The 27,423-nt window shown below is 55.3% G+C and overlaps 4 protein-coding genes across 8 annotated transcripts; all 4 read left to right on the top strand.

Moving 5' to 3' along the window:
- Positions 1–986: 986 nt before the first annotated feature.
- Positions 987–13,431, top strand: DOHH (deoxyhypusine hydroxylase). Of its 5 annotated transcripts, none has more exons than XM_061190806.1 (6): positions 987–1,003; positions 7,116–7,360; positions 8,392–8,716; positions 10,356–10,432; positions 11,556–11,796; positions 13,056–13,431. In XM_061190806.1, exons 3-6 carry the CDS (start codon positions 8,443–8,445, stop codon positions 13,373–13,375), a joined length of 912 nt encoding a protein of 303 aa, XP_061046789.1. In that variant the 5' UTR covers positions 987–1,003; positions 7,116–7,360; positions 8,392–8,442; the 3' UTR covers positions 13,376–13,431. The 5 variants fall into 5 exon arrangements, with proteins under 5 accessions (XP_061046789.1, XP_061046790.1, XP_061046787.1 ...); XM_061190803.1 differs by lacking the exon at positions 987–1,003 and adding an exon at positions 4,231–4,309; XM_061190805.1 differs by lacking the exon at positions 987–1,003 and adding an exon at positions 4,253–4,309 and having other exon boundaries at positions 7,121–7,360.
- A 3,217-nt stretch (positions 13,432–16,648) lies between these two features.
- Positions 16,649–17,334, top strand: SMIM44 (small integral membrane protein 44). The gene is made up of 2 exons (XM_061190816.1): positions 16,649–16,955; positions 17,096–17,334. Exons 1-2 carry the CDS (start codon positions 16,754–16,756, stop codon positions 17,332–17,334), a joined length of 441 nt encoding a protein of 146 aa, XP_061046799.1. The 5' UTR covers positions 16,649–16,753.
- A 1,898-nt stretch (positions 17,335–19,232) lies between these two features.
- Positions 19,233–21,984, top strand: LOC133091465 (small integral membrane protein 24-like). The gene is made up of 4 exons (XM_061190813.1): positions 19,233–19,410; positions 20,066–20,177; positions 20,438–20,503; positions 21,627–21,984. Exons 1-4 carry the CDS (start codon positions 19,344–19,346, stop codon positions 21,757–21,759), a joined length of 378 nt encoding a protein of 125 aa, XP_061046796.1. The 5' UTR covers positions 19,233–19,343; the 3' UTR covers positions 21,760–21,984.
- A 1,230-nt stretch (positions 21,985–23,214) lies between these two features.
- LOC133091466 (small integral membrane protein 24-like) lies at positions 23,215–25,355 on the top strand. The gene is made up of 3 exons (XM_061190814.1): positions 23,215–23,523; positions 23,613–23,724; positions 24,576–25,355. Exons 1-3 carry the CDS (start codon positions 23,445–23,447, stop codon positions 24,673–24,675), a joined length of 291 nt encoding a protein of 96 aa, XP_061046797.1. The 5' UTR covers positions 23,215–23,444; the 3' UTR covers positions 24,676–25,355.
- Positions 25,356–27,423: the final 2,068 nt, after the last annotated feature.

The following is a 27,423-nucleotide window of genomic DNA, read 5'->3' as shown; positions in this document are numbered from 1 at the left end:
AAACAGATTTGTGGTTGCCAAGGTGAGGGGGGAAGGAGAGTGACGGACTGGGAGTTTGGGGCTGGTAAATGCAAACTATTACATTTATAATGGATAAACATCAAGGTCCTAATGTATAGCACAGGGAACTATATTCAATATCCTGTGATAAACCATAATGGAAAAGAATATAAAAAATGTATATATGTGTATAACTGAGCCACTTTGCTATACAGCAGAGATTGGCACAAGATTGTAAATCAACTATACTTCAATTAAAAAGCAAAACAAAACAAACAAACAAACAAAAACCAAAACAAAACAAAAAACCTTTCCCTGAAAGGCTTTGGGGAGTTTGGGTCTTTTAAGTACTAGCTACCTGGACTCCTTGCTTGACCCTGCAATAAACGCTGCACTTTCTATACCACAACCTAGTGTCAATAGATTGGCTTTAGATCTATTGTCAATAGATCTGCAGGTTCAAGATTCCAAGTTCTCGGACATACACAGGCCCGGCTTTTGGGTGTGGCCTCCCATATCTGCTTCCTGCACCCCTGGGTCTATCTCCACTCACTCCCAGAGCATCCTTGGGCCCGACCACACCTGGCACGCTGCCCTGAAGCCTTCCAGAGTCAACACAGCGCCCAGGGTAGTCCTGTGTGGACATTAGTGTGAGCCACCAAACGTGGTCCAGATGGCGGCCCTGCGAGACAGGCAGGTCCACTGTAAAGCCAGTTCTCTGGGGTCAGCTTTCCAACACACAGGAAGACAATAGAAAAGTAACACACTACTATGTATAAGCTAGATAACCATCAAGGACCTACTGTAGAGCACAGGGAACTCTACTCAATATACTTCAAAAAAAAATTTATTTATTTTATTATTTATTTATTTAGGGTGTGCCGGGTCTTAGTTATGGCACGTGGGATCTTTAGTTGCGGCATGCGGGATCTATTCCCCGACCAGGGGTCGAACCCGGGCCCCCTGCATTGGGAGCGTGGAGTCTTAACCACTGGACCACCAGGTAAGTCCCTCTACTCAATATTCTGTGATAACCTATATGAGAAAAGAACCTAAAAAAGAATGGAAATAGGTATATGTATAACTGAACCTCTGCTGAACACCTGAAACTAACATTGTAAACCAACTATACCCCAATAAAATCAAAAAAAAAAAAAGAAAAGTAACAATAATCGGGATGTCGGCTCCATGAGGCCAGAGACGGTCTGTTCGTTTTCTGCCCTCTGTCCCAGGACAGCGCCTGCCACACAGCAGATAATAAATATTTGCAAAATGAATAACTGAATGTTTAAACCAGCAGTTGTCCTATCAAAGTGACTTATTTGCTGTGCGTGGCATGTTGATGTTTTTCATTAATTGCCCTCATGTTTTAAAGGAGAGATTGCATGTAAAATCAATTGCTGCCTGGCTTCCCTTAAAAATGGAACACCTAGGGAACTTCCCTGGTGGTCCAGTGGTTGGGACTCCATGCTCACAATGCAGGGAGCTCAGGTTCAATCCCTGGTCAGGGAACTAGGATCCCACATGCCACACGGTGCGACCAAAAAATAAATAAAGATTTAAAATTTTTTTAAAAAAAGGAATATCTGGCCACAAAGGGCAGTGACTGGCTGGAGAGGGGTGGCAGCCACCCGTAGAAGGAGCCTGGGTGCCCCAGGCCCCCGTTATGTTTGATTCACCCCCTTATGCTTCCTGCCTGACCCAGAAAGCAGGAGATGGCTGAGAACAGGACCCTGAGTAGCCAGGCGAATTCTGTCCCCTGATCAAAGTGACCACCTTGTGAAGGCTGCCAGCTCGCCCTGAAGGGGCTGCTGTCACATCCCTAACAAATGTCCAAATAAAATAGTACAGTAAAAAAAATTCAAGAAGCACAGGGAGGTATAAGATTTAAAGTAAGTACTCTGGGTAAACTGCTGGCCATTTTTCAAAAATTTTACCCATATGTAATTTACATATCTAAATCCATTTATGTAAATGAGATCACATTATTGATGCTGTGCCTTGCTCTCTTCACTTTTTGGAAGTACATCTTGGACCAGTTTTCATTCAACGTGGGTAGATCTTCCCATCCTTTTGTAGGTCTCAAACCCATGTCCCCTGCATTGGCAGGCAGATTCTTAACCACTGAGCCACCAGGGAAGCCCTTTTTTGCCATTTTAAATAATGTTGCAATGAATACTTCTTTTTTCACTTTTCTTTACACAAGTGTCAGCGAAATTCCTCAAAATGGATTTGCAGACTCAAAGGTTCCACATTTAAAAGTTAAGACACTTTTCAAATGTTTAACTTTGAAATGTTTAAACACTGAGAATAGAAGTAGCCCTCCTTTTCCCTGCCACCTATTTTTCCAACAGTTTATTGAGGAAACTTTCAGATGTACAGAAAAGTTGAAAGAATTTTACAGTGCACTGTCATATGCCCACCGTCCACTTTCTCCAATGAACATTTTACTATATTTGCCCTATTATGTATTTATCCATCCTTTTATCCATCCATCAATATATCTCACTTTTTATGCATCTCCAAATAAGTCACACACTTCACATCCATTAGGATGGCTACTATCAAAACAGAAAATAACAAGTGCTGGTGACAATGTGGAGGAATTGGAATCCTTGAATGTTGCTGCTGGGAATGTAAAGTGGTGCAGCTGCTGTGGACGAAGTTCAGCAGTTCCTCAAAAAGTCAAACATAGAACTACCATATGATCCAGAAATTCCACTCCTGGGTATATGCCCAAAAGATTTGAAAATAGGGAATCAAAGAGGTACTTGTACACCAATGTCCAGAGCAGCATTATTTACAATAGCCAAAAGGTGGAGACAATCCAAATGTCCATTGATGGATGAACAGATAAACAAAATGTGGTCCATTCATGCAATAGGAAGGAAATTAAAAAGGAAGGAAATTGTGATTCACGCTACAGTGTGGATGAACCCTGAGGGTAACTATGCTCAGTGAAATAAGCCAGACACAAAAGGACAAATATTGTTTGATCCCACTTTCTAAGCTTCCTAGAGTAGTCAAAATCAGAGACAGAAAATATAATAGAGGTTACCAGGGCCTGAGGCCACTGTGAATAATGCTTTGATGAACATGGATGTACAATTATCTGAGTCCCTGCTTTCATTTCTCTTGGGTGTAACTAGGAGTGGAATTGCTGGATCATATGGTAGTTCTATGTTTAACTTTTGGAGGCACGGCTATATTCTTTTGACACAATCACTTACAAGCTCTCTTTTCTCTGGCTGGTGGCAGCCAGTGGTGGCTTGGACCTTCACGGGGGCGGTAGATGAGCAAAGTGCCTGAATTACGACTCTATTTCAGAGGTAGAGTTAACAGGACCCTGGATGTCTAGAATGGGGAGGCTAATGGTTCATGGTTGCTCCATCCTTCCTACGTGTCAAAAACCTTGTACTTAGCCTTAACAGAACTCTTTCTTCCAAATGCCATATCCAATCCAGCCACAAATCCTGTTTGCTCCACCTTCAGAATTAATCCAGAATCTGAATACTTCTCTCTCCCTTCACCGTCCCTCCTGTGTTCTACTCACCAGCCTGAATGATCCTGTTAACAGTCAGAGCATGCCATTTCCCTGATTACGACACTCCAGTGGTTTCTCATTTTGTCAGAGTAAAGCCAAATCCTTCCTAAAACTGCCCACCCCATACACGCATCAACGTGACTATTTTTTCCTCCTTAGCCTGTCACCACCTAATATGTATTTTTACTTATCCTATTACTGTTTGTCTCCTTCAGACAACCAGACTGTGAGGTTGATAAGGGTAAGGGCTGCAGGCCGTCTTGTCCTCAGCGCCCATAAACTATTTGTTAAATGAATGAATAAACAAACGACTGGGTCAAGACCTTTTTTTCATCCCTCCCAATCTCGCGTCTAGCCACGCGACTCCATCGGCCGCGCCCCTGAAACTTGACCACGCCCCAGGGACACTACGCATGCTCTATCGCTAGCCGGCCCCACCTCCGGGCTGAATCGGCACAAACCATTTCCACTCGTCGTACTGGCTGGGGAGGCCGGAGAAAATCTCTTGCAGGGAAAGGACGGAAGTTGCCCTTCCCTTTCCCTGAGAAATATCCTTAGACTCCGCCTGATATGTGAGGGTGAGCTATGGCACCAGTGCTAACTCGCGCTTCCGGGCCTCCTCACGCTGCGGAGCCTTTGACTAGATTTCCCCCTCGGTGCTGCGTTGGTACCGTCCGGCCCTGTCACGTGGGCGTCAAGATGGCGGCCCCCAAAGCGCTCTAGGAGTGTCGCGGGTGGTGGCAGCGGGGGGAGCAGGCCGGTCCGGTAGGTCCTCTGATCCGGGAGCTCGCTGGGGCGTTCCGGCGGCGGGGGGAACGTGGAGGACGCCTCGTTGTGGGTCCCAGCTCTGGGATTCTTTGGCTGGGGGTGTCGAAGGGCTTTCTTCTGACAGGTCCCGGCGAGCTCTTCCCCACGAATACTGGAGACTCTGCCTCCGGGGGACGCCTCGTTGTGGGTCCCGGCTCTGGGATTCTTTGGCTGGGGGTGTCGAAGGGCTTTCTTCTGACAGGTCCCGGCGAGCTCTTCCCCACGAGTACTGGAGACTCTGCCTCCGGGGATCTCTTCACTAAAGAGTCAGCACGTGGGGCGGGGGTCCCATGTTGGGCAACCCCTTTATTGGGGTTCTGGGAGAACCAACCTGTGAGGGATCCAGTACTGGGGGATCCATATAAACAGAGCTAGAGACACCCAGTTCCTGGGAGTCTCTTCCAAGGAGCTTTGGGGAGCTGGTCGTCGCTGGGGGATCCTGCGAGCAGCCCCGAGGTATGCCGTGTCGGGGCGACCCCTCTCTGAGGGGCGCGTCTAGTTATCGGAGATCTTTTTGTTGGGAATTCTTGGTTTAGAGAATTCTCAAGGGGGCGGATTTCCAGTATCCAGAACGTCTCTTACTCCATCCCTTGCTAATTCTACGTGTCTGTCTCTAAGACACACCTTCGCAGGGGTGAGCGGATTCCCAGATTCTGCCTTGGTTGGGGGCTGATCCCCTCAACCCCATGTCCATACCCCTGTCCCCCTTCCCACTGAAAAATGGGCCTAAAATATGAGTAGCAGGCTTCCAGGTGTACCCCCTTACTTGGCTTCCTGCGTATAGAGGTGGGTGTTGGGCTCCCTGTGGAGATTTTTCTTAAAATAAATTTGTTTATTTATTTATTTTTGGCTGCGTTGGGTCTTCGTTGCTGCGCGCAGGCTTTCTCTAGTTGCGGCGAGCGGCGAGCGGGGGCTACTCTTCGTTGCGGTGCGCAGGCTTTTCTTGTTGAGGAGAACAGGCTCTAGGCGTGCGGGCTTCAGTAGTTGTGGCACGCGGGCTCAGTAGTTGTGGCTCGCGGGCTCTAAAGAGCAGGCTCAGTAGTTGTGGCGCACAGACTTAGTTGCTCCGCGGCATGTGGGATCTTCCCGGACCAGGGCTCGAACCCGTGTCCCCTGCATTGGCAGGCAGATTCTTAACCACTGCGCCACCAGGGAAGGCCCTCCCTGTGGAAATATTTAATACCAGCTCTGGTTTATCAAGTGCCTACTAAGTACCAGCAGTGGGTACTAAGTGCTCTATGAGCATCATTCCATTCACAGCAACTCTGTGATGTCCATGTGCCCCTTACGCCCATTTTACAGATGATACAGATTTATACTGTGTATAAACCACTCAGTACCGTGCCTGGCAGGTAGTGGATGCTCAATTCATTCAACAATACTTATTGAGTGCCTGCTGCCATAGCGACAGACACTGTGCTGGCCTTGGGGATACAACAACGAACAAAATAGTGTGTGTCTCTCCTTTGTGTCTTGAGGGAGGCCCTGCACAGACCGGGATTCAGGAGTCCTGGGCACTGTCTGCACTTGACTTGCTGTGTGACCCCAGACAGGTCACAGCTCATCTGTGTAGAAGAAAGAGTTGGGTCTCGATGGTCCATGGTGCCTTGCCAGCTTGCTCACCCCTGGCTTCTGTGGTTTCTGATGACCACTCTTTTACATGTCACGTCCTTTGATGGTCACCTGTGTGCAGGCAGCTGCACTTCCCCCATTATACCTGCTCAGCCCTACTGACGCCTCTGGGAGCTACAGCCTGCTTGTCAGGTTCACGAAGCATGTCATTGGTCTGGAGGATGGAGCCCAGCCTCAGCTGTGTCCTTTAATCTTAATCCATCTATTCAACATGGTGTTTGTGGTTTAGAGCTTGACTCGGGAGCCCAGCTGCCTGGATTTATAACTCTTCAGTGGTTCCTAAGCAAGCGATTCACCTCTTTGTGCTTGTGTGTCCTCTCCAGTAAAACGGTGACAATCATGGTGCTTGTCTCAAAGGGTTATGGCGAGGATGGAATGAGTTCAGAAATGTAAAGGGCTTAGAAGAGATGTGTGGCACATAGCACATCCTATGTAAATGTCAGATGCTGTTATTATTATGGTCATTGTTCTTACTGAGGAGTTGTGGGCTGGGAGTACAGCGGTGACTAAGAGAGACTCAGTCCCTGCCTTCAGAGTTCTCATACGAGGGTTAAGACCAACCATAAGCAGCTAAACCGAAATATCAAATATGATATCTCGTGGTGGTAATTGCTTCGAAGAAAGATAAAGCAGAACAAGACTGGGATCAGGGAAGGCTTCCCCGAGGAGGTGGCATTTGCGACCCAAGGAAATGAGAGAGTGAGCATGGGGGCATTTGGGGAAGAGTGTTCCTGAGGGCGAGAATAGCCCGTGCAGAGGCCCCGGGGCAGGACCGTGCCTGGTGTGTTGGAGGAACAGTGGGGAAGCCTGGTTGGTGGAGCAGAGTGAGTGAGGGGGAGAGAGGGAGGAGGGGAGAGTGGGGAGGTGATGGGGGCAGGTCGTGCAGGGCCATTGGGACAGTTAAGGAGTTTGGAGTCTTGAGGCCCATAGGAGGATTTTGTGAGGGAGTCACAGGGTCCAGTTTATATACTGAAAGGATTCTTGTATCAGTTACCTGTGCTTCGTAACAAATTACCCCATACTTAGTAGCTTTAAAGAATAGTAAGCACTACTTCCCACAGTTTCTGTGGGCCGGGGATCTGGGCCTGGTTTAGCCAGGTGGTTGTGGCTCTCATCTCTTGTGACGTTGCAGTGCAGACACTGGCTGGGGCTGCGTCATCTGAAGGCTGGAGAAGCTGCTCTCAACCCGCTGCTCTCACCTGGCTGTTGGTGGGAGGCCTCGTTCCCCACCACGTGGGCCCCTGCATACGGCTGGTTGAGCCTCTTCACAGTATGGCTGCTGGCTTCCGCTAGAGCCAGCAAGGAGGAAGCCACAGTGTCTCTTATGACCCTCAGAAGTCACACTGCCATTTCTCCCATATCCTGTTATTCACCCAGGTCAGCCCTATTTGGTGTGGGAGGGGGCCACACAGGGCACGGATACCAGGAGGTGGGGGTCATTGAGGGTCATCTTGGGGACCAGCTACCACATTCCCTCTGGCTGCTGTGTAGAGAGCAGACCAGCAGAGGTCATTGCCAGTGGACAGTAAGTCCCCTACATACAAACCTTCAAGTTGCGAACTTTCAAAGATGTGGACGTGCGTTCACATGTCCAGTAAGTTAGTTCATGTGTCTGGCGTACCTTGTCACGTGTGTGCATCCTCTACAAGTGGTTGTGCTTTTGTGTACTTTACTGTACAGTACTGTGTAGAGTACAGTAGTACAGTATCTTTATTTCAAGCCCAGGATGTCCGGAAGCAAGCGTAAAAGCAGCGGTGATGTAGCTGGTACTGCTAAGAACCGCCAAGCAATAACAATGGAAACAAAAGTGAAAATAATTGAGAGACTGGGGTCAGGCGAAAAGATGGTAGACATCACTCGTTCTTGTAACATGAATCGTTCAGCCATCGGAACAATTCTAAAGAACAAGGACAAGATCATGGAACGTGTGAAATCTGCTGTACCAATGATGTCGACGATAATACCAAAGAAGCGTGGAAAAGTGATGGAGGAGATAGAGAAACTTCTCAATTTCCTTTATTTTTTTGTGGGTTTTTTTTTTATGTATTATCTGTGTGAAAAGTATTATAAACCTATTACAGTACTCTATAGCCGATTGTGTTAGTTGGGTACCTAGGCTAACTTTGTCGGACTTATGAACAAATTGGACTTACAGAAGCGCTCTCGGAACGGGAACTCGTTTGTATGTAGGGGACTTACTGTATAGGCCAGAGGCTCAGAGAGGGAAAGTACCTTAGGGAAGGCCACACAGCAAGTAGGCAGGGCCGGAGCTGGGCTTTGAACCCGGATGCCCAGGCTGGTCAGCAGTTAGGAAACCACCCCTACCCCCGAGGTCCTAACTCTGAAACGAACAAGTCAGCGAGCGGCGAAGGGCGCCTCTCACCTGGCCTCTTGGTTTTCTGCCGCAGGTTCTCGAGCCCACGAGTCCCCTGGTTTAGCCCAAGCCCAGCGGCGGCGCCATGGTGACGGAGCAGGAGGTGGAGGGCGTGGGGCAGACGCTGGTGGACCCCCAGAAGCCCCTGCAGGCCCGCTTCCGGGCGTTGTTCACACTGCGCGGGCTCGGGGGTCCAGCAGCCATCTCCTGGATCAGCCGGGCCTTCAGCGACGACTCGGCCCTGCTCAAGCACGAGCTGGCCTACTGCCTGGGCCAGATGCAGGACTCGCGGGCCATCCCCGTGCTGGTGGACGTGCTGCGTGACACCCGCCAGGAGCCCATGGTGCGCCACGAGGCAGGTGAGCGGCGGGTGAGGGTGCGGGCTATACCAGGCTGGCTCTGGGAGGGGTGGGCGATAAATATCTTCCCACGGTCTCTGTCCCGGGTCTCTGCCGCTGCAGCATAAGTGCCACCCTGAACCCCAGTCAGCAGATGGGCGTGTGGCCGCCAGCCAGTCCAACTTTATGGGCCCTGAGATTTGAATCTCACATCACTTTTACGCGTCATAAAATGTGATCCTTTTGATGTTGATTTTTTTTTTTCTTTCTTTCTTTTTTTTTTTTTTTAAATGGCTCACGGGCTTAGTTGCTCCGTGGCATGTGGGATCTTCCCAGACCAGGGATCGAACCCGTGTCCCCTGCATTGGCAGGCGGAGTCTTAACCACTGCACCACCAGGGAAGCCCCCTTTTGATTTTTAAAAAACCATTTAAAAACGGAAAAACCATTCTTCGCTCATACAAAGATATATGGTGTCTTTGGATGGTAGCCATGGATGGTCAACTCCTGAGGTCACTCATTCAGTCCATTCACCGGACATGTTTATGGACTGCCTGCTGTGGGCCAGGCCCTGTTCTCACAAGGGACTCAGATGGCAAACAAGATGGAATAGGAACATCCCTGGCGGGTCTGTGCAGCCGAGGCTGCGTTTGTATTGATATATCCAGTGAGCTCATAGCCAGCAGGGCGCATTGTTTCCATTTGATTGTTTTTGGGCCTTTTTAATACTCCCCACGATAATCTCCAGCTATACCAGGCTGCCCTGGGGACCTCTCAAGATCGCAAACACTGATCCTGTTGGAGCTCTCCCTACAAAGAATGTTCGACCCCAAACCTCTCTTGTCCCATAAGCGCTGTTCGTTTGTGTGATTTTGTAGAACACCCAATCGTGTTATGGTGGAAACACTTATGTAAGTGCTAAGGAGGAAAATAAAGCAAGGGGCGGGATGGGGGTGCTGGAGGTGTTGCCTTTTTTTTTTTTGGCCTCACCACGGGGCATGTGGGATCCTAGTTCCCCGACCAGGGATCAAACCCGCACCCCCTGCATTTGACGCGCAGAGTCTTAACCACTGGACCACAAGGGAAGTCCAGTGTTGCCATTTTTAATTGGTGGTTACCAATTAAAAGACCCGAGTGAGGTAAGGGAGTTATCTAGGTAGATGTCTGGGGAAAGGTGCTCCAGGTAGCGGGCACAGCCTTTGCAAAGGCCCTGAGGCAGGATGGTGCTGGTCTGCTGACCCTCCTTGCCCACACTGCAACTTAAAAACCTCCTCCAGGTTTTCAGGGCTCCCCTTGATGGGCTCGACTCAGCCAGCTGTTCTTGGCTCCTTGCCACCCGTGTCCCCAAGTTGTAATGACACGCTTGTCTGTGTCTCCCCTCTAGGCCATGAGCTCTGGGGGTGCGGGCCGGGGCGGGGTCCGAGTCTGGTTCCAGCAAAGCCTGATTTCTGGGGAAGGGACTCTAATTGGCACAGCTTCAGGGCTGGACCAGCTCCAGCTCCAAACCTCAGTGGCTGGAGCGGCCCGAAGGATACAGGCAGAGCGATGGGGAGGGGGATCACGGAGGAGGCGTTGGTGCTGGTTAGCGCCTCTCCACCCGCCGAGGCATTCAGGGTGTTTCCCAGCCAACCAACATGAGCTCTCTGCCCCGTTCTTCTCAGGGGAGGCCCTGGGGGCCATTGGGAACCCAGAGGTGCTGGAGATCCTGAAGCAGTACTCCACCGACCCTGTCATCGAGGTAACGCAGCCCCTCCCCCACCCCCCCTCAGACCCTGTGCCTGGTTGCCAGGGTAACCACCCGGCCCAGGGATGCCGAGAGAGGACCATTGCCCCACTGGGCAAACCTGAACTCTTGATTCACATGTAACACCTGCCCTGGTCGGCCGGCCCCGTCCCCCTCTCCCCTCTCCCCTCTCCCGGACTCCCACTGGCAGTCCCTGCACCTGTGGGAGATCCCCCAACCCACCCACTTCTCCACCTCTGCCGCCCGGGGCCACCCAGCCTCATCCAGGGTCGCCCTGCTGCCTTCCTCCTTCCTTCTTTTTTCTTTTTTCTTTATTCAATAACAGCTTTATTGAGATATGTCACAAAGCATAACATCCACCCTTTGAAAGTGTACACTTGGGTGGTTTTTAGTACATCCACAGAGTTGTACAGCCATCACCACTATCTAATTCCAGAACATTCCATCCCCCCCAAAAGGAAACCCCACCCCCATCAGCAGTCACTCCCCACCCCCTCCCTGGCCCCTGACAACCATGAACCCACTCTCTGTGTCTATGGATCTGCCTGTTCTGGATGTTTTCCATCAATGGAATCACACACCGTGGGTCCTTCTGTGTCTGGCTTCTCTCACTGAGCATCGTGTTCTCAGGGTCCATCCATGTGGTAGCGAGTGTCAGGGCTTCTCTCCTTTTCCTGGCTGAGTGATGTTCCCGTGTGTGGAGGGACCACATTTGTTTATCCATCATCTGTTAACCTACTCTGTGCCTAAAGACTCACGGTTTGTCATCACCTTTAGGACAAAATCCCAAGCCCGCAGGCCCCAAGTAGTCTGGCCCAGCTGCCTCAGGTCACCTCTGTTGTTGGCTCTTCCCTGAGGGGTCCGGCACGTCCTGCCTCGGGGCCTTTGCACTGGCTGATTCCACCTGACGCCTCTCTCACTGGTTCTGATGTCACCTTCGAGCTAGCCCCTCCTGGCCCTCTGCCCCTGGTCACTCTCTAATCACAGCAGCCCCTGCTGGTTTGTCTCCAGTCTGGAAGGATCAGTTGGTCCTGTGTCTGTTGGCTCCACCCCTGCTAAACTGGGAGCCCTGGGGGCTGGGGGAGGGCCCGGCACATCCACCCCGCTGTCCCTGCAGGTGGCAGAGACGTGCCAGCTGGCCGTCCGGCGGCTGGAGTGGCTGCAGCAGCACAGCGGGGAGCCGGTGGCTCAGGGGCCCTACCTCTCTGTGGATCCAGCCCCATCCGCCGAGGAGCGCGACGTGGGGCGGCTGCGGGGGGCGCTGCTGGATGAGGCCCGGCCGCTCTTCGACCGATACCGAGCCATGTTCGCCCTGCGTGACGCTGGCGGGGAGGAGGCTGCCCTGGCGCTGGCCGAGGGTGAGGAGGGGCCCCGGCGGGCAGGGTCGGGGCCCCTTGGGGAGGCCCAGTGGCCACATCTGTCACACGGGGCAGCCCAGCATCCCAGGGCACTTGCATCCTGGGGCAGGTACTCCTCTTATTACCCCCTCTTCTCTGTGGAGGAAGCCTAGGCCCAGAGAGGCAGAGATACTTGCCCAAGATCACACAGCGGTCCGAGCAGCAGAGGTGGGATTTGATCCCCAGAGGCCCTGCTTTTTTGTTTTTTGTTTTTGTTTTTTAAATTTTTTTGGCCACGCCGCGAGGCATGCGGGATCTTAGTTCCCCAACTAGGGATCGAACCTGCACCCCCTGCATTGGAAGCGCAGAGTCTTAACCACTGGCCCACCAGGGAATTCCCCAGAGGCCCTGTCATCATTTACTTGTGTCATTTTCATCCCAGCTCTGCAGGGAGCCCCGTGCAAGCCTGCGGGGCTGTGGTTCCCCCATCTGAAAAGGAGGGGGGGGGACTCGGGGAATCCTGGGGTCCCCTGGCACCCCCCCCATGCCTGAGGTGGTCTGCTTCTGGTCCACAGAGCACTCAGAGCCCCCCTCTGCCCTCCTGGAGCTTCCTGTCTGGCAGAGGAGATGCCCGGCCATCACCATGACCCGGGACCCAGGGGATGCTGGGTGGGAGCACAGAGTGGGTGGGTGGTGGGTTTGTCCTGGGTAATGCTCGGAGCAGGGGCTGCACGGTCTGGCGGGCCTGCTTCAAACCAGCTCTGCCTGAAAAGTGGCATCTGATCGCAGGCAGGTCGCTCCCAGGTCTGGCCGCGGGTCCCCATCAGGAGAAGTGTGGCCTGTCTGGCTGTGGTGGGGTGAAAGGCCTGGGACTCCCAGTGTCACTGATAAAACTCTGTCGTGTGTGGAGTCGTGTGGGAAGCAACCCAGAAGCACAAATGCACAACATGCCTGCAAATAGCACTGGCTGGTGTGAGGACAACGCAGAGTACAGAAGTCCAGGCGGAGGCCGGGAGGGACCCTGGGCCTGGGAAGGAGGAGGCCACGCCTGGTCCGGCCAGAGGGAGGGCGGAGTTCCCAGTGCCTGGCTGGACCCTCGCTGCTTCTCCTGCCCCATGTCTCCGGGTCCTCCCTTTGAGCAGCGCTGAGCACCAGGGCGGGGTGTCCTCAAGACGGGAACCCTTTCCACCCCTCTTGGACACTTCTGTCCCCAGGCTGCCCCGCCCCAGGTCCCCTCCTGTCCCGATGGCGCCCCCAGCCCGCAACTCTCTCTCCCGCAGGCCTGCGTTGCGGCAGTGCCCTCTTCCGCCACGAGATCGGCTACGTCCTGGGCCAGCTGCAGCATGAGGCGGCTGTGCCCCAGTTGGTGGCGGCCCTGGCGCGACCCGCCGAGAACCCCATGGTGCGGCACGAGTGCGCGGAGGCCCTGGGGGCCATCGCCCGGCCTGCCTGCCTGGCCGCCCTGCGGGCCCACGTGGCAGACCCCGAGCGCGTGGTGCGGGAGAGCTGCGAGGTGGCCCTGGACATGTACGAGTATGAGACGGGGCCGGCCTTCCAGTACGCGGACGGGCTGGAGCACCTGCGCCCACCCCCCTCCTAGGGCCGCGCCCGGCTGTCTCCCTCGAGGACTCTGCCCATAAACCGTGTTGGAATGAATTGCATCTCGCTTCCCTGTCTCCCAGCCGCTTTCGCATCTTGAACCCCCAAGTGGACTGCAGGCTCCCCGGGGCCAGGCTGAGGTCTCTTCTCTGCCCCTCTGAGTGCAGGGCTGCAGTGTTGGTGTGGGAGGGGTATCTAGGGGGTCCGGGGACAGGGCTGTGCTCTGGGGGGTTGGGGTGCTGTGGCCCAGCTTCTCTAGGAATGAGGGGGTGCAGGGAAAGGTGCTGTGGGCAAACCCGTTCCAGTCGGGCTTGGGCAGGGTCTGGGGGCATCAGAGAGCTGTCCTTGGGGTGGGCAGGTGGTCCCTGGGTGGGGTGGCCTGGGCTGGAGTTCAGGGAGGGACAAGCAGGTCCCAGGACATTCCCCAAATGGACTATTAAATTATTTTTGCCAAGCGATGACTCTCAGAGTGTGTTGGGGGGGCCTCTGGGGTGAGGGTCAGCTGCTCTAAAGGAACATATCCTAAGTGTGGGGGGCCAGGGCGTTTGGAGAGCTCAGCTCTGGGATCTGCCCTGCCCCAGACACTGTGTGACTGACACAAGCCTGTGGCCCTGTTTCACATCAGTTCCCAGGGGTAAAATCTGCCCAGCCAGACCCCCCAAGGGGGTTGAGGGGGAACAGCCCTACATCCTGGCCCTCTCTAAGCCTCATCCTCACCTACTCCTATTGGGGGCATAGGGGAAGGGGTTTAGTGGTATGACTAAGAGTCCGGGCTATGAGTTCCCATCCTACCTACCTCCCTTACTTCCTCCTCATGCAGTCTCAAGCAGCCCATTTACCGCTCTATAAAATGGGTGTTAACAAGAGAACCTAATTTTACATGTGACGCATTTTCCACACCAAGCAATTCTCTGTTTCTCCGTGGATGTCAGCTGGGCATCCTGCAATTCAATTCAGTTCTGACACTACCCTGAATCAGTGCAGACCCTCCAGTTTCAGGGTTCAGTCCTGCAGGACTGCCCCCACTTCAGATGCAGGTCCCAAGTCCGGACCTCCCATACTTCTGACCGACTGGTTATGAACTGGGGTTCCCACCACCCCCTCTTCACATTTGATGATTTGCAAGAATGGCTCACAGAATCAGGAGAGCACTTTACTTAACCTGTTTATCATAAACGAGGCAAATGAACAGCCAGATGAAGAGGCACAAGGTCTGAAGAGTCGGAAACACAGGAACTTCTGTCCCTGTGGAGTTTGGGGTGGATGCTTTTAACCTGCTCGGAAGCTCTCCAAGCCCCTTCCTGTAGGGTTTTTATGGAGGTTCCATCACGTGGGCATGATTTGGCAAATCACTGGCCATTGGCAATAAGCTCAGTCCCCAGCCCCTCTCCTCTCCCTGAGGGGTGGGGCTGAAAGTTCCATCCCTCTAATCCCAGGGTCAGTTCCCCTGGCCACCAGCCCCCAGCCCGAAGCTGCCATGCCCCTGCCCTCATTAGCATACACGCAGGCGTGGTGGAAAGGGGCTGAAAATTCCATCCCTCTAATCCCAGGGTCAGTTCCCCTGGCCACCAGCCCCAAGCCCGAAGCTGCCACGCCCCTGCCCTCATTAGCATACACGCAGGCGTGGTGGAAAGGGGCTGATTATGAACCACAAAGGAGGCTCACCTCTCCCCCATCACTCAGGAAATTACACGGTCCTGGGAGCTCCAAGCCAGGAACCAGGACGAAGACCAAACAGAGCTCTTGTTATCTCACAGCGTCACCCTCGGGTGCTGGCTGCGGGCCCCCTCCCCCATTTATCCCCTGGCCCCCAGCCCCTCTCGCCAACTCGGCCATCACTTCAGCCTTTCTCCCTTCTCCAGTTTTCCCTCTTTGCCCGTCAGCATAGACAGGCTGTAATTTCTTTTTTCTTTTTTTTCTTTTTGAATTTTATTTTATTTATTTTTTATACAGCAGGTTCTTATTAGTTATCTATTTTATACATATTAGTGTATATATGTCAATCCCAATCTCCCAATTCATCCCACCACCCCCTCCGCCATTTTCCCCCCTTCAAGCTGTAATTTCTTAAAAACATGAACCACCACCACCCACAGCCCTTCCTGACTCCATGACTTGCAGCTCTCTCAAACCCCGCCCCTCCTGTCCCCAGAACCGTCCTTGCCCACAGGTGACCTCCCAGTGTCCAAATATGGTGGTCACATCTCAGTCTGCGCCCTCCCCCTCTCAGCAGCCTCTGACCCGGCCAGCCACCCTGCTCCTGGGACATTCTCAGGGACTCCGCCTCCGGGCCCGCCTCCATCTCCCCGTTCCTCTCCCTCACTGGCCCAGGGCTGAGTCCTCCGGCCCCACCCACACCCCCGCCCGGGCGGTCTCATCCACTCTTGGGGCTCCAACCCCATCTATGTCCCAATGACGCCCACTGTCCTGACTCTAGCCCGGGGCCTCCTCTGAGCTCCTGACTCGGGGTCCAGTTTGGACATCTCCACTTAGATAGTGATGGGGCATCCCAAATTTAGCATGTCCTTAGAATTCCTCATGTTACCTCCCAAAGTGGCTCCTCCCACAGGAAATGGAAACCATCATTTCAGGTGCTCAGCCTGCAAACATTGGGGTTTGATCAGTTTAAAATCTACCCCAGCTCTGCCCATTGCCCCCCCGCCAAGCCTCTGCCTCCACCTGGTCCAGCATCATTATTGCCCACCTGGACCAGCTCAATCCCTCCTCCCCATCCCTGGCTCCCATCCTCAGCCCACAGTCTGTCTTCCCCGCAGCAGCCACCGGAGGGCGCCCGTGAGCACCTGAGTCAGGTCCCGTCCAACAAGCCCAGCAAGGTCCTGCCCCAGGGCCTTCGCACCGAATGTTTCCTCTGCCTGGAAAGCTCTTGCCTTTGGTACTCCCATGGCCGGTTCCCTTCCTCCTCTGGGTCTCTGCTCAAATGTCATCTGAACATGGGCTTGGCTGCTCTGTTGTGAACTTTACTTTCCCTCGTAGCTGTCCCATCCCTTAGACCATGGTCTCCCCCCACAGTACCCTCAAACCACTCTTTGCTTTCTAACACGATATATCATTTACTCAAGGTTATGCATTTCTCAGTCTATCTCTCCATCTTGAACGTCAGCTCCACGAGAGCAGGGATTTTCCCAGAAGAGGGAGCATCCTGTGCAAAGGCCCTGAGGTGGGGATGGACGTGTAGGGTAGTACCTGGCGTGGCTGGAGCTGAGCGAGGGAGGGGGCCAGTGGGCGGAAGTGATTTGCAATGTGATCCATCCAGGCAGATGGAGGCCGTGGGGGAGCCCCAAATCCTCTTACCCAAAAGCTCCTTAATACTTCCGCCCAGCGGGTCACCACCGGGCCTCTCCTGCTCCAGGTGGCTGCCATGCCAGCGCTGGCAGTCGAGGAGGGGATGGAGGGCTGGAGCCCGGCCTCGCCACTCTATGAGGAGTACCGCCCGCCGCCGCTGGACACCATCCGCCTCCCCAGGTACGCTCTGTACCTGCTGCTGGCTGCGTTCCTGGTGGTGGCCGTAGCCTACGCCATTGTCGGGCATCTCATCAAGGACCTCGCCCACGACCTGGCCGGTGAGCCGCTACCCACTACGAGCCTGGCTTGGGCTAGTGCTGGGCCACTTGGTGGGGGGTGTCCGAGGGCCTCTCCTTGCCAGGGAGGGGGCAGAGGGTGGCCGGGCCCGGGGATGCTCCTCACCAGCCTCCTGCCTCAGACTGGGCATTCGGCCCGAAGCCGGACCAGGAGGATGCCCCCCGGGAGCTGCCCGAGAGCCCCGAGAGCGACGATCTGGAGGAGCTGGACCTGCAGCTGGCGCTGGCCTGGCGGGTTGACGAGGACGCTGCTCGGGGCGGCGAGGGGGCCCCCGCAGAAGCCCCCGCCCAGCCCCGTCGCCACCCCTCCATCGCCTTCAAAGACCCACCAGCCCAAAGCTCCTTCTGGAAGCTGGGCTGAGCCGGGCCCTGCTCTCCAGCCCGGGAGCCGGTTCCAGCCCCTTTGGCGGTTGTATAAACTGGACTTTTGCCCATCGGAGCCCTTTCACCTTTGATCTGCGCTGTCTTGACAGAGAACGTTCTCTTTCTTGGCTGGTGGACTCCAGTGGTTAGACACTGATTTTTTTTTTAATTAATTAATTTTATTTTTAATTTATTTTTGGCTGTGTTGGGTCTCTGTTGCTGTGCGCGGGCTTTCTCTAGTTGCGGCGAGCGGGGGCTACTCTTCGTTGCGGTGCGTGGGCTTCTTCTCTTTGCAGTGGCTTCTCTTGTTGTGGAGCACGGGCTCTAGGCACGCGGGCTTCAGTAATTGTGGCATTTGGGCTCAGTAGTTGTGGCTCGCGGGCTCTAGAGTGCAGGCTCAGTAGTTGTGGTGCATGGGCTTAGTTGCTCCGCGGCATGTGGGATCTTCCCGGAACAGGGCTCGAACCCGTGTCCCCTGCATTGGCAGGCGGATTCTTGACCACTGCGCCACCAGGGAAGCCCTGGACACTGATTTATTTCCACACTCTGGTTTCCTCCATAGTCCCAGAGCCTAACTCCACCCGGCCTCCACCAAGCCCTTGGCAACCTGTAAACCAAAAAACACTAAGAAGATTAAAAATAATAATAACAACAATAATAGTGGCCAACCCTTAGCTAGAGCTTCGAATGTGCCTGCTATTGTATGCTAAGCAACCCCTTTCCTTGTATTAATATTATCTCGTTAAATCCTCCGAGGTAGGATTTATTGCACCCATTTATCAGATGGGGAAACAGAGGCACACAGCCCAGAAATGACTCGGTCGGAGTAGAGAGAACGTTTTGCAGAAAGAGGCTGGCCCAGCGACCTGCCTTGGAAAGCAGAAGCCTGCTCCGCTGGGCTCCTCCACCTCCGAATCTTCTCGGCCCCCGCCTCTCACCTCATTCCTGGTTCGGCAGCTGGATGGGTCCATCTCTGGGGGTCCTGACTTCCTAACTAGCCTGAGGGCTTCCTTCGCTCCTGAGTTTTGCACGGGCTGGGGCACACAGTAGGAGCTTCACCTGTGCCTGCCTGGCTGGTCGAACTGGGCTTGTCCTGGGCTCCACTGAGTGGCCCTCGTGCACAGCGACCGTGGTCAGACCTCAGGAAGGGAGGGGGCTCCAGGAATGCACAGGCACTCCGTACGTCCGTGGGCAATGATGCTGGTGTTCCCCCAGCCCCCAGGCGTCCGACAGAGGTCTCAGGCCTGGAGAAGGGCCAGGCCTCCCCACCCCAGCCTTCCTGCCATGTGCTTGGGCTGTGGCTGTCCCGTGGCAGCTGGGGTGGGGTCCCCATTCGCCCGGGCAGGGCACCCTATCTAATCAGCCTGGGGATCAAGGTTGACACGCAGGAGAGCCAGGAGTCTGAGTCATCAGCTACCCCAGGGGCCCCGTTCTCCGGCCACACGGTAGCAACTGGGCTTGGAGGTGGATGGTGGCCCATTCCTTCTTGCCCCGTTTGCTCCCCCTGGAGCTGGCTGTGGGTCCCCAGGGGTCGGGAACCCAAGAGGAGCCAGTATAAGCTGGTAGTGGGAGAGACCCGCGTTTACATCTCAGTTCTGGCTGCTTCTGCCCGGCCTGACACTCCTGGCCTCCCTGGCTTCTCTGTAAAACGCAGGTGGCAAAATTTCATGGTGCATGCAGAGAAAGAATCGTAATGATGTGTAAAAGCACTGAGCCGGGAAGGAAGCTCAGGGCCGGCTCAGCCCGGCGCCTGTGGCGGGGAACCTGGGGGACACTGAGGCTGGCGGTCCTGGGTGGGGCGCAGGGCAGAGGGGCCGGACTCCTGTGTTAATCATTACACCAGGTCCAGAGTCTGCCCTCCTGGAAGGCGGGGGAGAGGGGGTGGATGCCAACCAGGTGGGGCAAAGGGAGGGGCCCTCTGGTCTGGGGCCTGGGGCTGGGCAGGGTCTCCCCTGACTCTGACCGGACTGTGCACTCCCGTACCTGGACTGCTGGATCCTCCGTGCCATGGGGACCCTGGAGACCCTTCTCCTGCTCAGCGCCCTGCTCCTGTCGCCGGCTGAGGCCCAGCAGGGTAGGGCTCCGACCTCTGGGGCGGGGGCGGGAGGACGGGTCGTGGGGATGGGCTTGGACACAGGCTCGCCATCTCCCCATTTGATGAGAAACCGAGGCCTCCGAGAGGAGTGGGCAGGCAGAAGAGGAATGGGGTCAGGCCCCTCTTGGAGGCAGCCTCCCTAACTCCCCCACTCCCTCTGGGCCTCCCACCTCATCCCTGAGCACCCCTTCCTCTCAGAGCCCTGTCCCCTTCTCTAAAACCCACCTCTGAGGGAATTCCCTGGCGGTCCAGTGGTTAGGACTTGGCGCTTTCACTGCCTGGGACCCGGGTTCAATCCCTGGTCAGGGAACTAAGATCCCAAAAGCTGCGGCGCAGCCAAAAAAAAAAAAAAGAAGAAAGAAAAATTTAAAAGGACTTCCCTGGCAGTCCAGTGGTTAAGACTCAGTGCTTCCACTGCAGGGGGCACGGGTCACGGGTTCGATCCCTGGTCGGGGAACTAAGATCCTGCATGCCGCAGGGCGCAGTCAAAAAACAAAAACAAAACCACCTGTGAAACCCAGCCCCTTTCTAAGACCCCTCTGTCTGAGCATCCCCTGCACCCTTCGCCCCTGTCCTTTCAGGGGCCTCCCACCTTTCCCATTTCTGAGTCTCCTCTCCCCCCACCTCCTAACAGCCTCAGAGCGTCAACTGAAGCCATGGCTGGTGGGCCTGGCTTCTGTCGTGGGGTTCCTGTTCATCATCTTCATCCTCATGCTGGCCAAGCGTATCTGGTGCTCCAAAGAGAGGTGGGAGCCCCTTTCCCCACCCTCCATCTCCTCCCCACTCCCCAAAGCGCTGGGCACCCCCTCCTACCTCATGACCCTCTCTGGTCCCTTTCTTGTCTCCCCATTTCCCTGCTCCCCCTGCTCCCACAGCTCAGGACAGCCATGCAGCCCCCTCTCTTGCTTCCTGCAGTCCCCCCAGCCTGGGGGAGACTGAGGCTGAGGCTGCCCCCACTTCCCACCCTTCACCCGCCCTCACCCCTCCATCTCCATCTCTTCTGCAGAGCTGAGGATGAAGAGGAGTCCGCATTCAGAATGGATCCCCGCTTGAACGAGGAAGTGGACCTGAGGTACTGCCGTGTGAGCATGTGTAGACGTGTGTGGGGGTCAGGGGGTCTGCGTGAGGCCCCTCCTCGAGGAGGGAAGGGGTGGGTGTGCGCAGAGGCCCTCTTTCTGTCCTTGAACACCTCAAGCACATTCCTGCCCCAGGGCCTTTGCACTTACTGTTGGTTCTACTTTGTACACCTTTCCCCATATCTTCTGGCTGGCTCCGTCTCTCCTTCAGTCCCTGCTCAGATGTTTCTTCCTCACAGAAGCCCACCTTGACCACCAGCCTTCCTGACACTCTCTCCGCCACAGCCCTGCATCTTTCTTTGCATGTGTCACCAGCTGAAATTATCTTAGTCATTTACCGGTTTCTCGACACTAGATAGTGGCTTCCAGTAAGTGAACAGAACTTAGCTTTGGTCCCGGCTCTGGCCCCAGGGCCCGGCACAGGGCCTGGCACACAATAGGCACTTAATAAATACCTGTCAAACAAGACCGTGGTGTGGGATTGTGTAGGGACTGTGCACAAGTGTGTGATTTGGTGTGGGTGTCTCTCCTGGGCTCAGCATCTCCCATGATCCTGGCTCAGGGATGCGGGCAGGGCTGGGGGCTCTTTCAGGGCAAGATCCCAATTTGGCCAAAGGCTTGGGGACAGAAGTAGGAGCTCAGGAGCTGGGAGGACACTATCCTGGCTGGGAGATTCTCAGCTGAGCCCAAGATGCCTGAGGGACAGGCGTGGGCCAGACTGTGCTTTGTCTACGACCCAGCTCAGCCCCAGTAAAATGTGATTCCTACTCCCAGGATGTGCTGGAGGTTCCAGATCCCACAGGTGCTCCTAATTTGTAGTTTCCTCCCTGCCTTATTCATTCCTTCATCCATCCATGCATCCACCCATCCATCCATCCTCCCATCCATCCATCCTTCCTTCCTTCCTCCCATCCACCCATCCTTCCATGGGACGACTGACCCTTAGTTTCTGCCTTTGTGAAATGGAAATAACAAGGCTGCCTTGTTAGGGCTGTTTTGGAGATTCAGCAAAGATTCTTTTTGTAAAGCGCTCATCATAGGACCTGGCACAGGTAATTGTTCGTTAAATGGGAGTGACTCTGTTTCTTATTGTGGTCTGGGGCCTTTGTGTCCCTACAGTAAAGAAGACAAGAAGGGGAAGAAAGAGAAGGAGAAAAAGGCCGAGAAGGAAGGAGAGAGAAACTTGGGGCTGGAGCTGGAGGAGAAAGAGGAGCGCAGAGACCAGGAGAAAGTCAAGAACACGGCCATGTGAAGACTCCTCAGCCTCTGCCTCCAGGCAGCCCCCCAGAGGTGCCCCTTCCACACCCTAGAAGCAGTGACCTGAACCTGAAGCCACTGCAGTGACTCTATCTGGGGTTGAGAGTACAGCGTCCTGAATGAAGAGGCTTGGGACCACCCCTCCCGCCTCAAGGAGGGATCTTTGTGCGTTATGTGGTCTATATGTGTTATGATTTGTACCACCTGGTGATTCTTCTTGCATTTGGAGAGCATTCCTGGTTACTGAGAAAACCCTAACCCCTGCAATTTCATGGCCCCACCTGCTTCTACCCATTGCCTGATTTCTTTGCCCTCTGCCTGATATCTATCTGTCAGAGCCTCCTCCCTCCCACTCAGCTTCAGGACCAGTATCGGCCAGGGACTGCCTCTTGGGGAAGAGCCCTTCAGAAGGGCTACTGTCATCCCGTGGGACTTAGCTTCCCCTTGAGGAGACAGCTTTTGGGGTTGGGGGTAACACCCAGGCAAGGGTGGGAAACCAAACTCCATGGTGCCCAGATACCCTGGGCAGGTTAAGCGCTCCCCCTGCAATCTCGATTCTGCTGTCCTGAGCCCCGAGGGCCGTCTCCTAGGAAAGCCTTGCTCCCCCCATCAACCCAGGGTTTTGGGTCACGTGACTCCATTTCTGGGAACTGGGTCTTGGAGGGTGCGGTGCCCCCGCATGCACGATCTTGGAAAGGGACAGGGACTCTCTCCTCCCTGTTTCCAACCTCCCCCCTCTCCCCACTTTCTCCGGGCCCTGGACCTTGCCCTGGATGTTAACCATTTCCTAATGAGAACTTTGATAAAGGCTGGCATTTAGGGCTCCCTTGTGGAGCAGGTAGCCGGGGTTGGTAGGATCCAGTCCAGAAGGCGGGGAGCTTCTGTCTGAGAATATCCCAGGATCGTCCACCAGGGGGCAGAAAAACCATAAATAAAAAAATGTAATAATCTCCCTAACAGGTGCTCCCACTGAACGCCTAGCATCCTTACGGTCTCAGTCTCGGTCAGTTTGCAATTAGTCTCATTTTCCGGCTGAAAATACTGAGACTTAGAATGAAGGAAGCCACTGGTCCAGCTCTCCCTGGCTGTTGCTGGCAGAGCTGGGATGGAAGCCCAGGCTGCCCAAAGGATGGGGCATGTGCAGGCTCTGGCTAAGGTCAAATTTGGAGGTTCATGTCCCAGGATGGGAGAGGGTTGGGGTAGGGGGTGTTCCTAGCTGGGAGAACTATGTTCTTTTGGGATGCTGTGTGGCCAAGGGGAAGTGGCCTGACCTCTCTGAGCCTCGAGTTGGTTCCTTTTCTGAAACGTGAGGACAAGAGTTCTGACCACCAGAGTGTGAGGCTTGAAGGAGGTGCCGGGGCTCAAGAGCCATTGCAAGACCTGGCACATAGTAGGCGCTCAGGAAATGAGTTCCCCATCTTTCCTGAGCCTCCCCTCCCATGTCCCTGGCCGTGGGGAGTGACAGGGTCAGGATGGGCCTCAGGGAGACGGGGGCTGGGACGCTTGGGACCCTGAGCCCCTCCCCATGGTGCCCGGAACCCAGTGAGGGGGCCCCACCCCCGACTTCCTGCGGCACCGGCCACATCCTGCCCTGGGGTGCCCTGCGCAGGCCACTTCCCCCTCTGGCTGGGGCGGCAACCCCAGAACCTGCTGGACAGGGGCGAGGACAGACGGAGAAGGATGGATAGATTCTGGACGACCCCCGGCCAATTCTCCCTTCTGGCAGCTCTGGTCCCGCGGCCGGTTCAGGCCCAACCCTGTAAGGCCTTGGGAGGGAGTGGGAGCGGGGTGGGGAAGAGTCCCAACCTGGCGGCCGGGCTGCTGACCCCGCCTTGCTCCCGCCCGCAGTGGCCCAGCGGAAGCCGTGGCTGGTAGGGCTGGGGGCTGCGCTGGCCTTCCTGTTCCTCATCTTTGTCCTCACCTTGGTCTATGCCATCTGGTGCAGCGAACCCTGGGACAGGTGGGTCCTCATCTTTCTGAGCCCCTTCCTCCCGAAATCTCTAAATCGCTCCTCTCTAAGCCCCTCCCCTCTCTGAGTCCCGCCCCCTAAGCCCCTCCCCGTGTCGAGCCCCCTCTGAGCCCCTCCCCTCTGAGCCCCTCCCCTCTCTGAGCCCCTCCCTTCTCCGAACATCCTCCAAGGAGGCCGGGCAGGACCAGGGGATAATTCTTTGATTCAGAATCCATGGGGGCCTCACATAACCTCACTCTCTTCTCTCCTGACTACCGACCTGCAAAATGAGGGTGGCTTCCTCACAGAGAAGCCCATCCCTAATATGTGTTTCAATTGGGGTCTGTAAAGTCTTTTTTGGGGGGAGGGGGTCTGTAAAGCCTTTATCACCCCCACGCGAACCCCATCCATTTATCCATCCACCTGTCCTTCCCTTCCTCCCTCAAGCTGTCCATCATCCATCCATGCATCAGCCCTCCCTCCCTGTCTCCCTCCGTTTCTCTCTCCTTCCCTCCCTCCAGCCTCCAATCCTCCATCTGTCCATCCATCCAACCACCCACCTTCCCACCACCCATCCAGACATCCGTCGGTCCATCCCCCTTCTCTCTGCCTGTCCGCTCAGCCACGGTTTTGAAACCCCTTATCGGTTTTGGCTCATGCAGCTCAACTATGGGCTCAAGCACTTCCTTCGTGTTCAAACAGGGCTTGTTTCCTAAGCTGCCTGAGCCTCGTCGTCCCCTTCCGTACCATGGGAACAACAAGGGTGGCTGCAGGACTCAGAGGTTCTGTGAGCATTGTAAGAAGCCCGGAACACTGTCAGTCCTTATTAACTTGGGTTACCTGGGCCCTTCTTGTCTCCACAGCAATAAAGAGAAGGAAGAGGAGACTGTGAGAAATGAGGAGAAGGATGGAGAGGGCGACTGGGGGTTGGAACTGGAGGAGAGAGGGGCCTCCGAACCATGAAGCAATGGCAAGCTCCTCCTCGTGAAGGTTTCCCACTCATCTCCTCCAGGCAGCCACCCAAAGATGCCCCAGGGGTATGCCCCTCCATACCCTATCAGCAAGGACCCGGCCCTGGGGCCAGTGAGATGACTCCATCTGGGATTCAGGGTAAAGTGCCCTTGAGTGCAGAGGACTCAGGACCTGCCCCAAGTCCCTCTTGGAGGGCTCTCTGCGTGTTACCTGGTCGCCCTGTACCCCTTCCCAAGCTTGGTCTCCACCTGATAATTCTTCTTGAGCCTGGAGGACACCCCTGGCGCAAGGAGCAACCCACCTCCCCGAGACCCCCTACTATCTCATATCTCTACCCAGTCTGCATCGCTGGCAGCTTTTGGCCCTTTTGATTTCTTCTCCTACCTCCGATTTCTATTGCCCTTTGGATTTCATCGGAGAAGCCAGGTCCTCCTCTTGCCCACGTGCAAGCTCTTCCAAGAGTTTTCCAGGCCTGCTTCAATGAATCCATAGGAATCACTTGTCTCCCAGCCCCTCTCCTGGTCTCGGTTTGCTGCTCCTGAACGTGAACTTTGAGCTGGCTCAGAGCAAGGCCGTTTCCTGGGAGATGAGGGCTCCTCCTACCTTGTGCTGAGTTTCAGGGCACTGTCCTGGAGGCTGGGACTCCCAGGGCCTGGGGTGAGGGTGCAGGAGTGGGAGTGGGGGTGGGGGAAGCAGCAGCATCACCCCTTCTTCCTGTCCTGCACTCCTTGTGGGGAGGCGCCATGGAGAAGCAGAAGGAGTTGGAGTCCCCACTTCTTTGCTGTGTAGCCCCGAGGCAAGTAACTTAACCTCTCTGTGCCTAAGTGTCCTGTCCTGTAAAAGGGGAGGATAATAGATTCTTCACAAGTCGTCATGAGGTTTGAATGAAATACGGTCTACAGAAATCCTGAGCGCAGAACCCAGCACCCCAAAAGCGTCTAATAAATGTCGGCTTTTTGTTATGCTGAAATGGTGAAGATGGGGCGGGGCAAATGGGCCTCCCACCACAGACTCGGGGGATCCTGAAGGTCAAAGGGTGTTTTCCGACGGCAGCTCTGGGAGGGCAGAAGTTTTCCGCCCTCCAGTCTCCTCTGTTCGAGGTCTGGGGCTTCCGGGTGGGTGGCAGTGTTGAGGGGCTCGGGAAGGGAGAAGGGCGGGGCTATCGGGGCTCCTCCCCTTCCGCAGGGGGCGGGACTTCCCCACTAGGGGGCGTCGGGGGCGTTTGGGGGGGCGTTCTTTTGGTTGTCGCAAGCCTGACCCTTTTATGGCGTTTAGTGGGGAGGCAGGGCTGGGACAGCGCCTCAAAGCCAAAAACTGCTTCACCCCAGGGGCCAATGGATGAAAAACACTGAGGCTTTCCTTGAGATTAAAGGCCAGATTGAGCCCCCAGCCCGGCTGAGACGCGGCCCTCCAGCCCCTGGCTGAACCCTCCATCCCAGCTGAACGCCCACCCCCAGACTGAGCCCCTCACCCAAGATGAGATCCCCACCCCGCAAAGAAGCTCCTGCTAGAGCTCCCCTTCCACCCCTCCGCCAGGAGAGCCGGACTGTGGGGATGCGGGTCAGCTGACCCCTCCATCCGGGACCCGCTTTCTGGGTCCAGGTCCTAGGTCCTCCCACAAGGGGGCGCCAGAACCTCGCCGCTGAGCGCAGAAGAGCCCACCCCGGTTGGGGGTGGGGCATGGGAAGGGTACGTGTCCATCTTGGGGGGGGGTCTCGGACTCCACCCCTGCCCCACAACGATTGTGTCTTCGGTGCCTGTTACTGGGCAGCAGCGTGGGGCTGCGCACCTGCGCGTCAGCGTCGGCGCACCGCACCTGGGTCCCTCTCCGTGCGTCTTGCCTTCGCTTCGTGCCTTAGTTTCCCCGCCAGTGAAAGGGGATATAAACGTCCTTCCCAGGGAGGCTTGTGGGTAGGATGGAAGGAGCCTGTGCAGCGGAGAGCTTTGACTGCACGTCTTGGGGGTCCCTGGGGGACTTGGAATGGGGGCCAGGATGGGGGACAAGGTTTCAGACCCCAGCCTCTTAAGGAGGAGAAGTGACTGCCCCTCACATCCATGATGCTTCCCTGACCCCAGCCTTTGAGGAGCCCCTGTGGCTTCAGGGTAGGAGCTGGACATGGATAGTGCCAGGTCTGAGTGGTCAGGGGTGGTGTGGAAGACACTGGGGTGCTGGGGTGCTAGGAGGGCTAGCAGGGGCTCTGCCCAGGCAGGTAGAGAGGGCTTTCTGGAGGAGAGGGTATTGGCACCAAGTTGCCCTGTCCTCTGGGGCTCCCACCTCCCTCCTGGGGTAAAAGCCCAAGTTTTCCCCGTGGCCCACAAGGCCCTGGCTGACCTGCCGCGTCCCCTCCCTGCCCTGCCCTCCTCCCTCTCTCCCCCTCACTCACTCTGCTCCAGACACGCGGGCCTCCTCGCTGTTCCTCCAACACACCAGGCATGGTGCTGCCCCAGGGCCTTTGCATGGGCTGTGCCCTCTGCCTGGAAAACTCTTCTGCCAGATTTTCAGGGGGCTGTTTCTCTCCCTGTATTCAAATCTCTGTTTAAACATTACTTCCTCATGTGAGGCCGACTCTCCTATCCCTTATTCTGCTTCATTTGTCTCCTTGGCACTTACGTCCTCCGACATTTACTTATTTTTATTGTTTATTGTCCATTTTCCCAACTTGGAACTGTAAGTGCCAGGAAGGCAGATCATCTGGGGTGTTTTTTTGTTCTCCACTGTGTCCCCAGTACTTGGTACCC

This window comes from Eubalaena glacialis, chromosome 4, assembly GCF_028564815.1.
Source record: "Eubalaena glacialis isolate mEubGla1 chromosome 4, mEubGla1.1.hap2.+ XY, whole genome shotgun sequence".
In the NCBI taxonomy this organism is placed as follows: Eukaryota; Metazoa; Chordata; class Mammalia; order Artiodactyla; family Balaenidae; genus Eubalaena; species Eubalaena glacialis.
Note: the sequence above shows the minus strand (reverse complement) of the source record. Positions and strands in the feature narration are given on the sequence as shown.

Excerpts from the sequence above, each read along its gene's own strand:
- SMIM44 (XM_061190816.1), top strand. The coding sequence starts at position 16,754 with ATGCCAGCGCTGGCAGTCGAGGAGGGGATGGAGGGCTGGAGCCCGGCC. Across the intron at positions 16,956-17,095 it reads CCTCGCCCACGACCTGGCCG|ACTGGGCATTCGGCCCGAAG; the intron begins GTGAGCCGCTAC and ends CTCCTGCCTCAG.
- DOHH (XM_061190806.1), top strand. The coding sequence starts at position 8,443 with ATGGTGACGGAGCAGGAGGTGGAGGGCGTGGGGCAGACGCTGGTGGAC. Across the intron at positions 8,717-10,355 it reads CATGGTGCGCCACGAGGCAG|GGGAGGCCCTGGGGGCCATT; the intron begins GTGAGCGGCGGG and ends CGTTCTTCTCAG. Across the intron at positions 11,797-13,055 it reads TGCCCTGGCGCTGGCCGAGG|GCCTGCGTTGCGGCAGTGCC; the intron begins GTGAGGAGGGGC and ends TCTCTCCCGCAG.
- LOC133091466 (XM_061190814.1), top strand. The coding sequence starts at position 23,445 with ATGGATAGATTCTGGACGACCCCCGGCCAATTCTCCCTTCTGGCAGCT. Across the intron at positions 23,524-23,612 it reads GCCGGTTCAGGCCCAACCCT|TGGCCCAGCGGAAGCCGTGG; the intron begins GTAAGGCCTTGG and ends TCCCGCCCGCAG. Across the intron at positions 23,725-24,575 it reads TGCAGCGAACCCTGGGACAG|CAATAAAGAGAAGGAAGAGG; the intron begins GTGGGTCCTCAT and ends TTGTCTCCACAG.
- LOC133091465 (XM_061190813.1), top strand. The coding sequence starts at position 19,344 with ATGGGGACCCTGGAGACCCTTCTCCTGCTCAGCGCCCTGCTCCTGTCG. Across the intron at positions 19,411-20,065 it reads GCCGGCTGAGGCCCAGCAGG|CCTCAGAGCGTCAACTGAAG; the intron begins GTAGGGCTCCGA and ends ACCTCCTAACAG. Across the intron at positions 20,178-20,437 it reads ATCTGGTGCTCCAAAGAGAG|AGCTGAGGATGAAGAGGAGT; the intron begins GTGGGAGCCCCT and ends TCTCTTCTGCAG.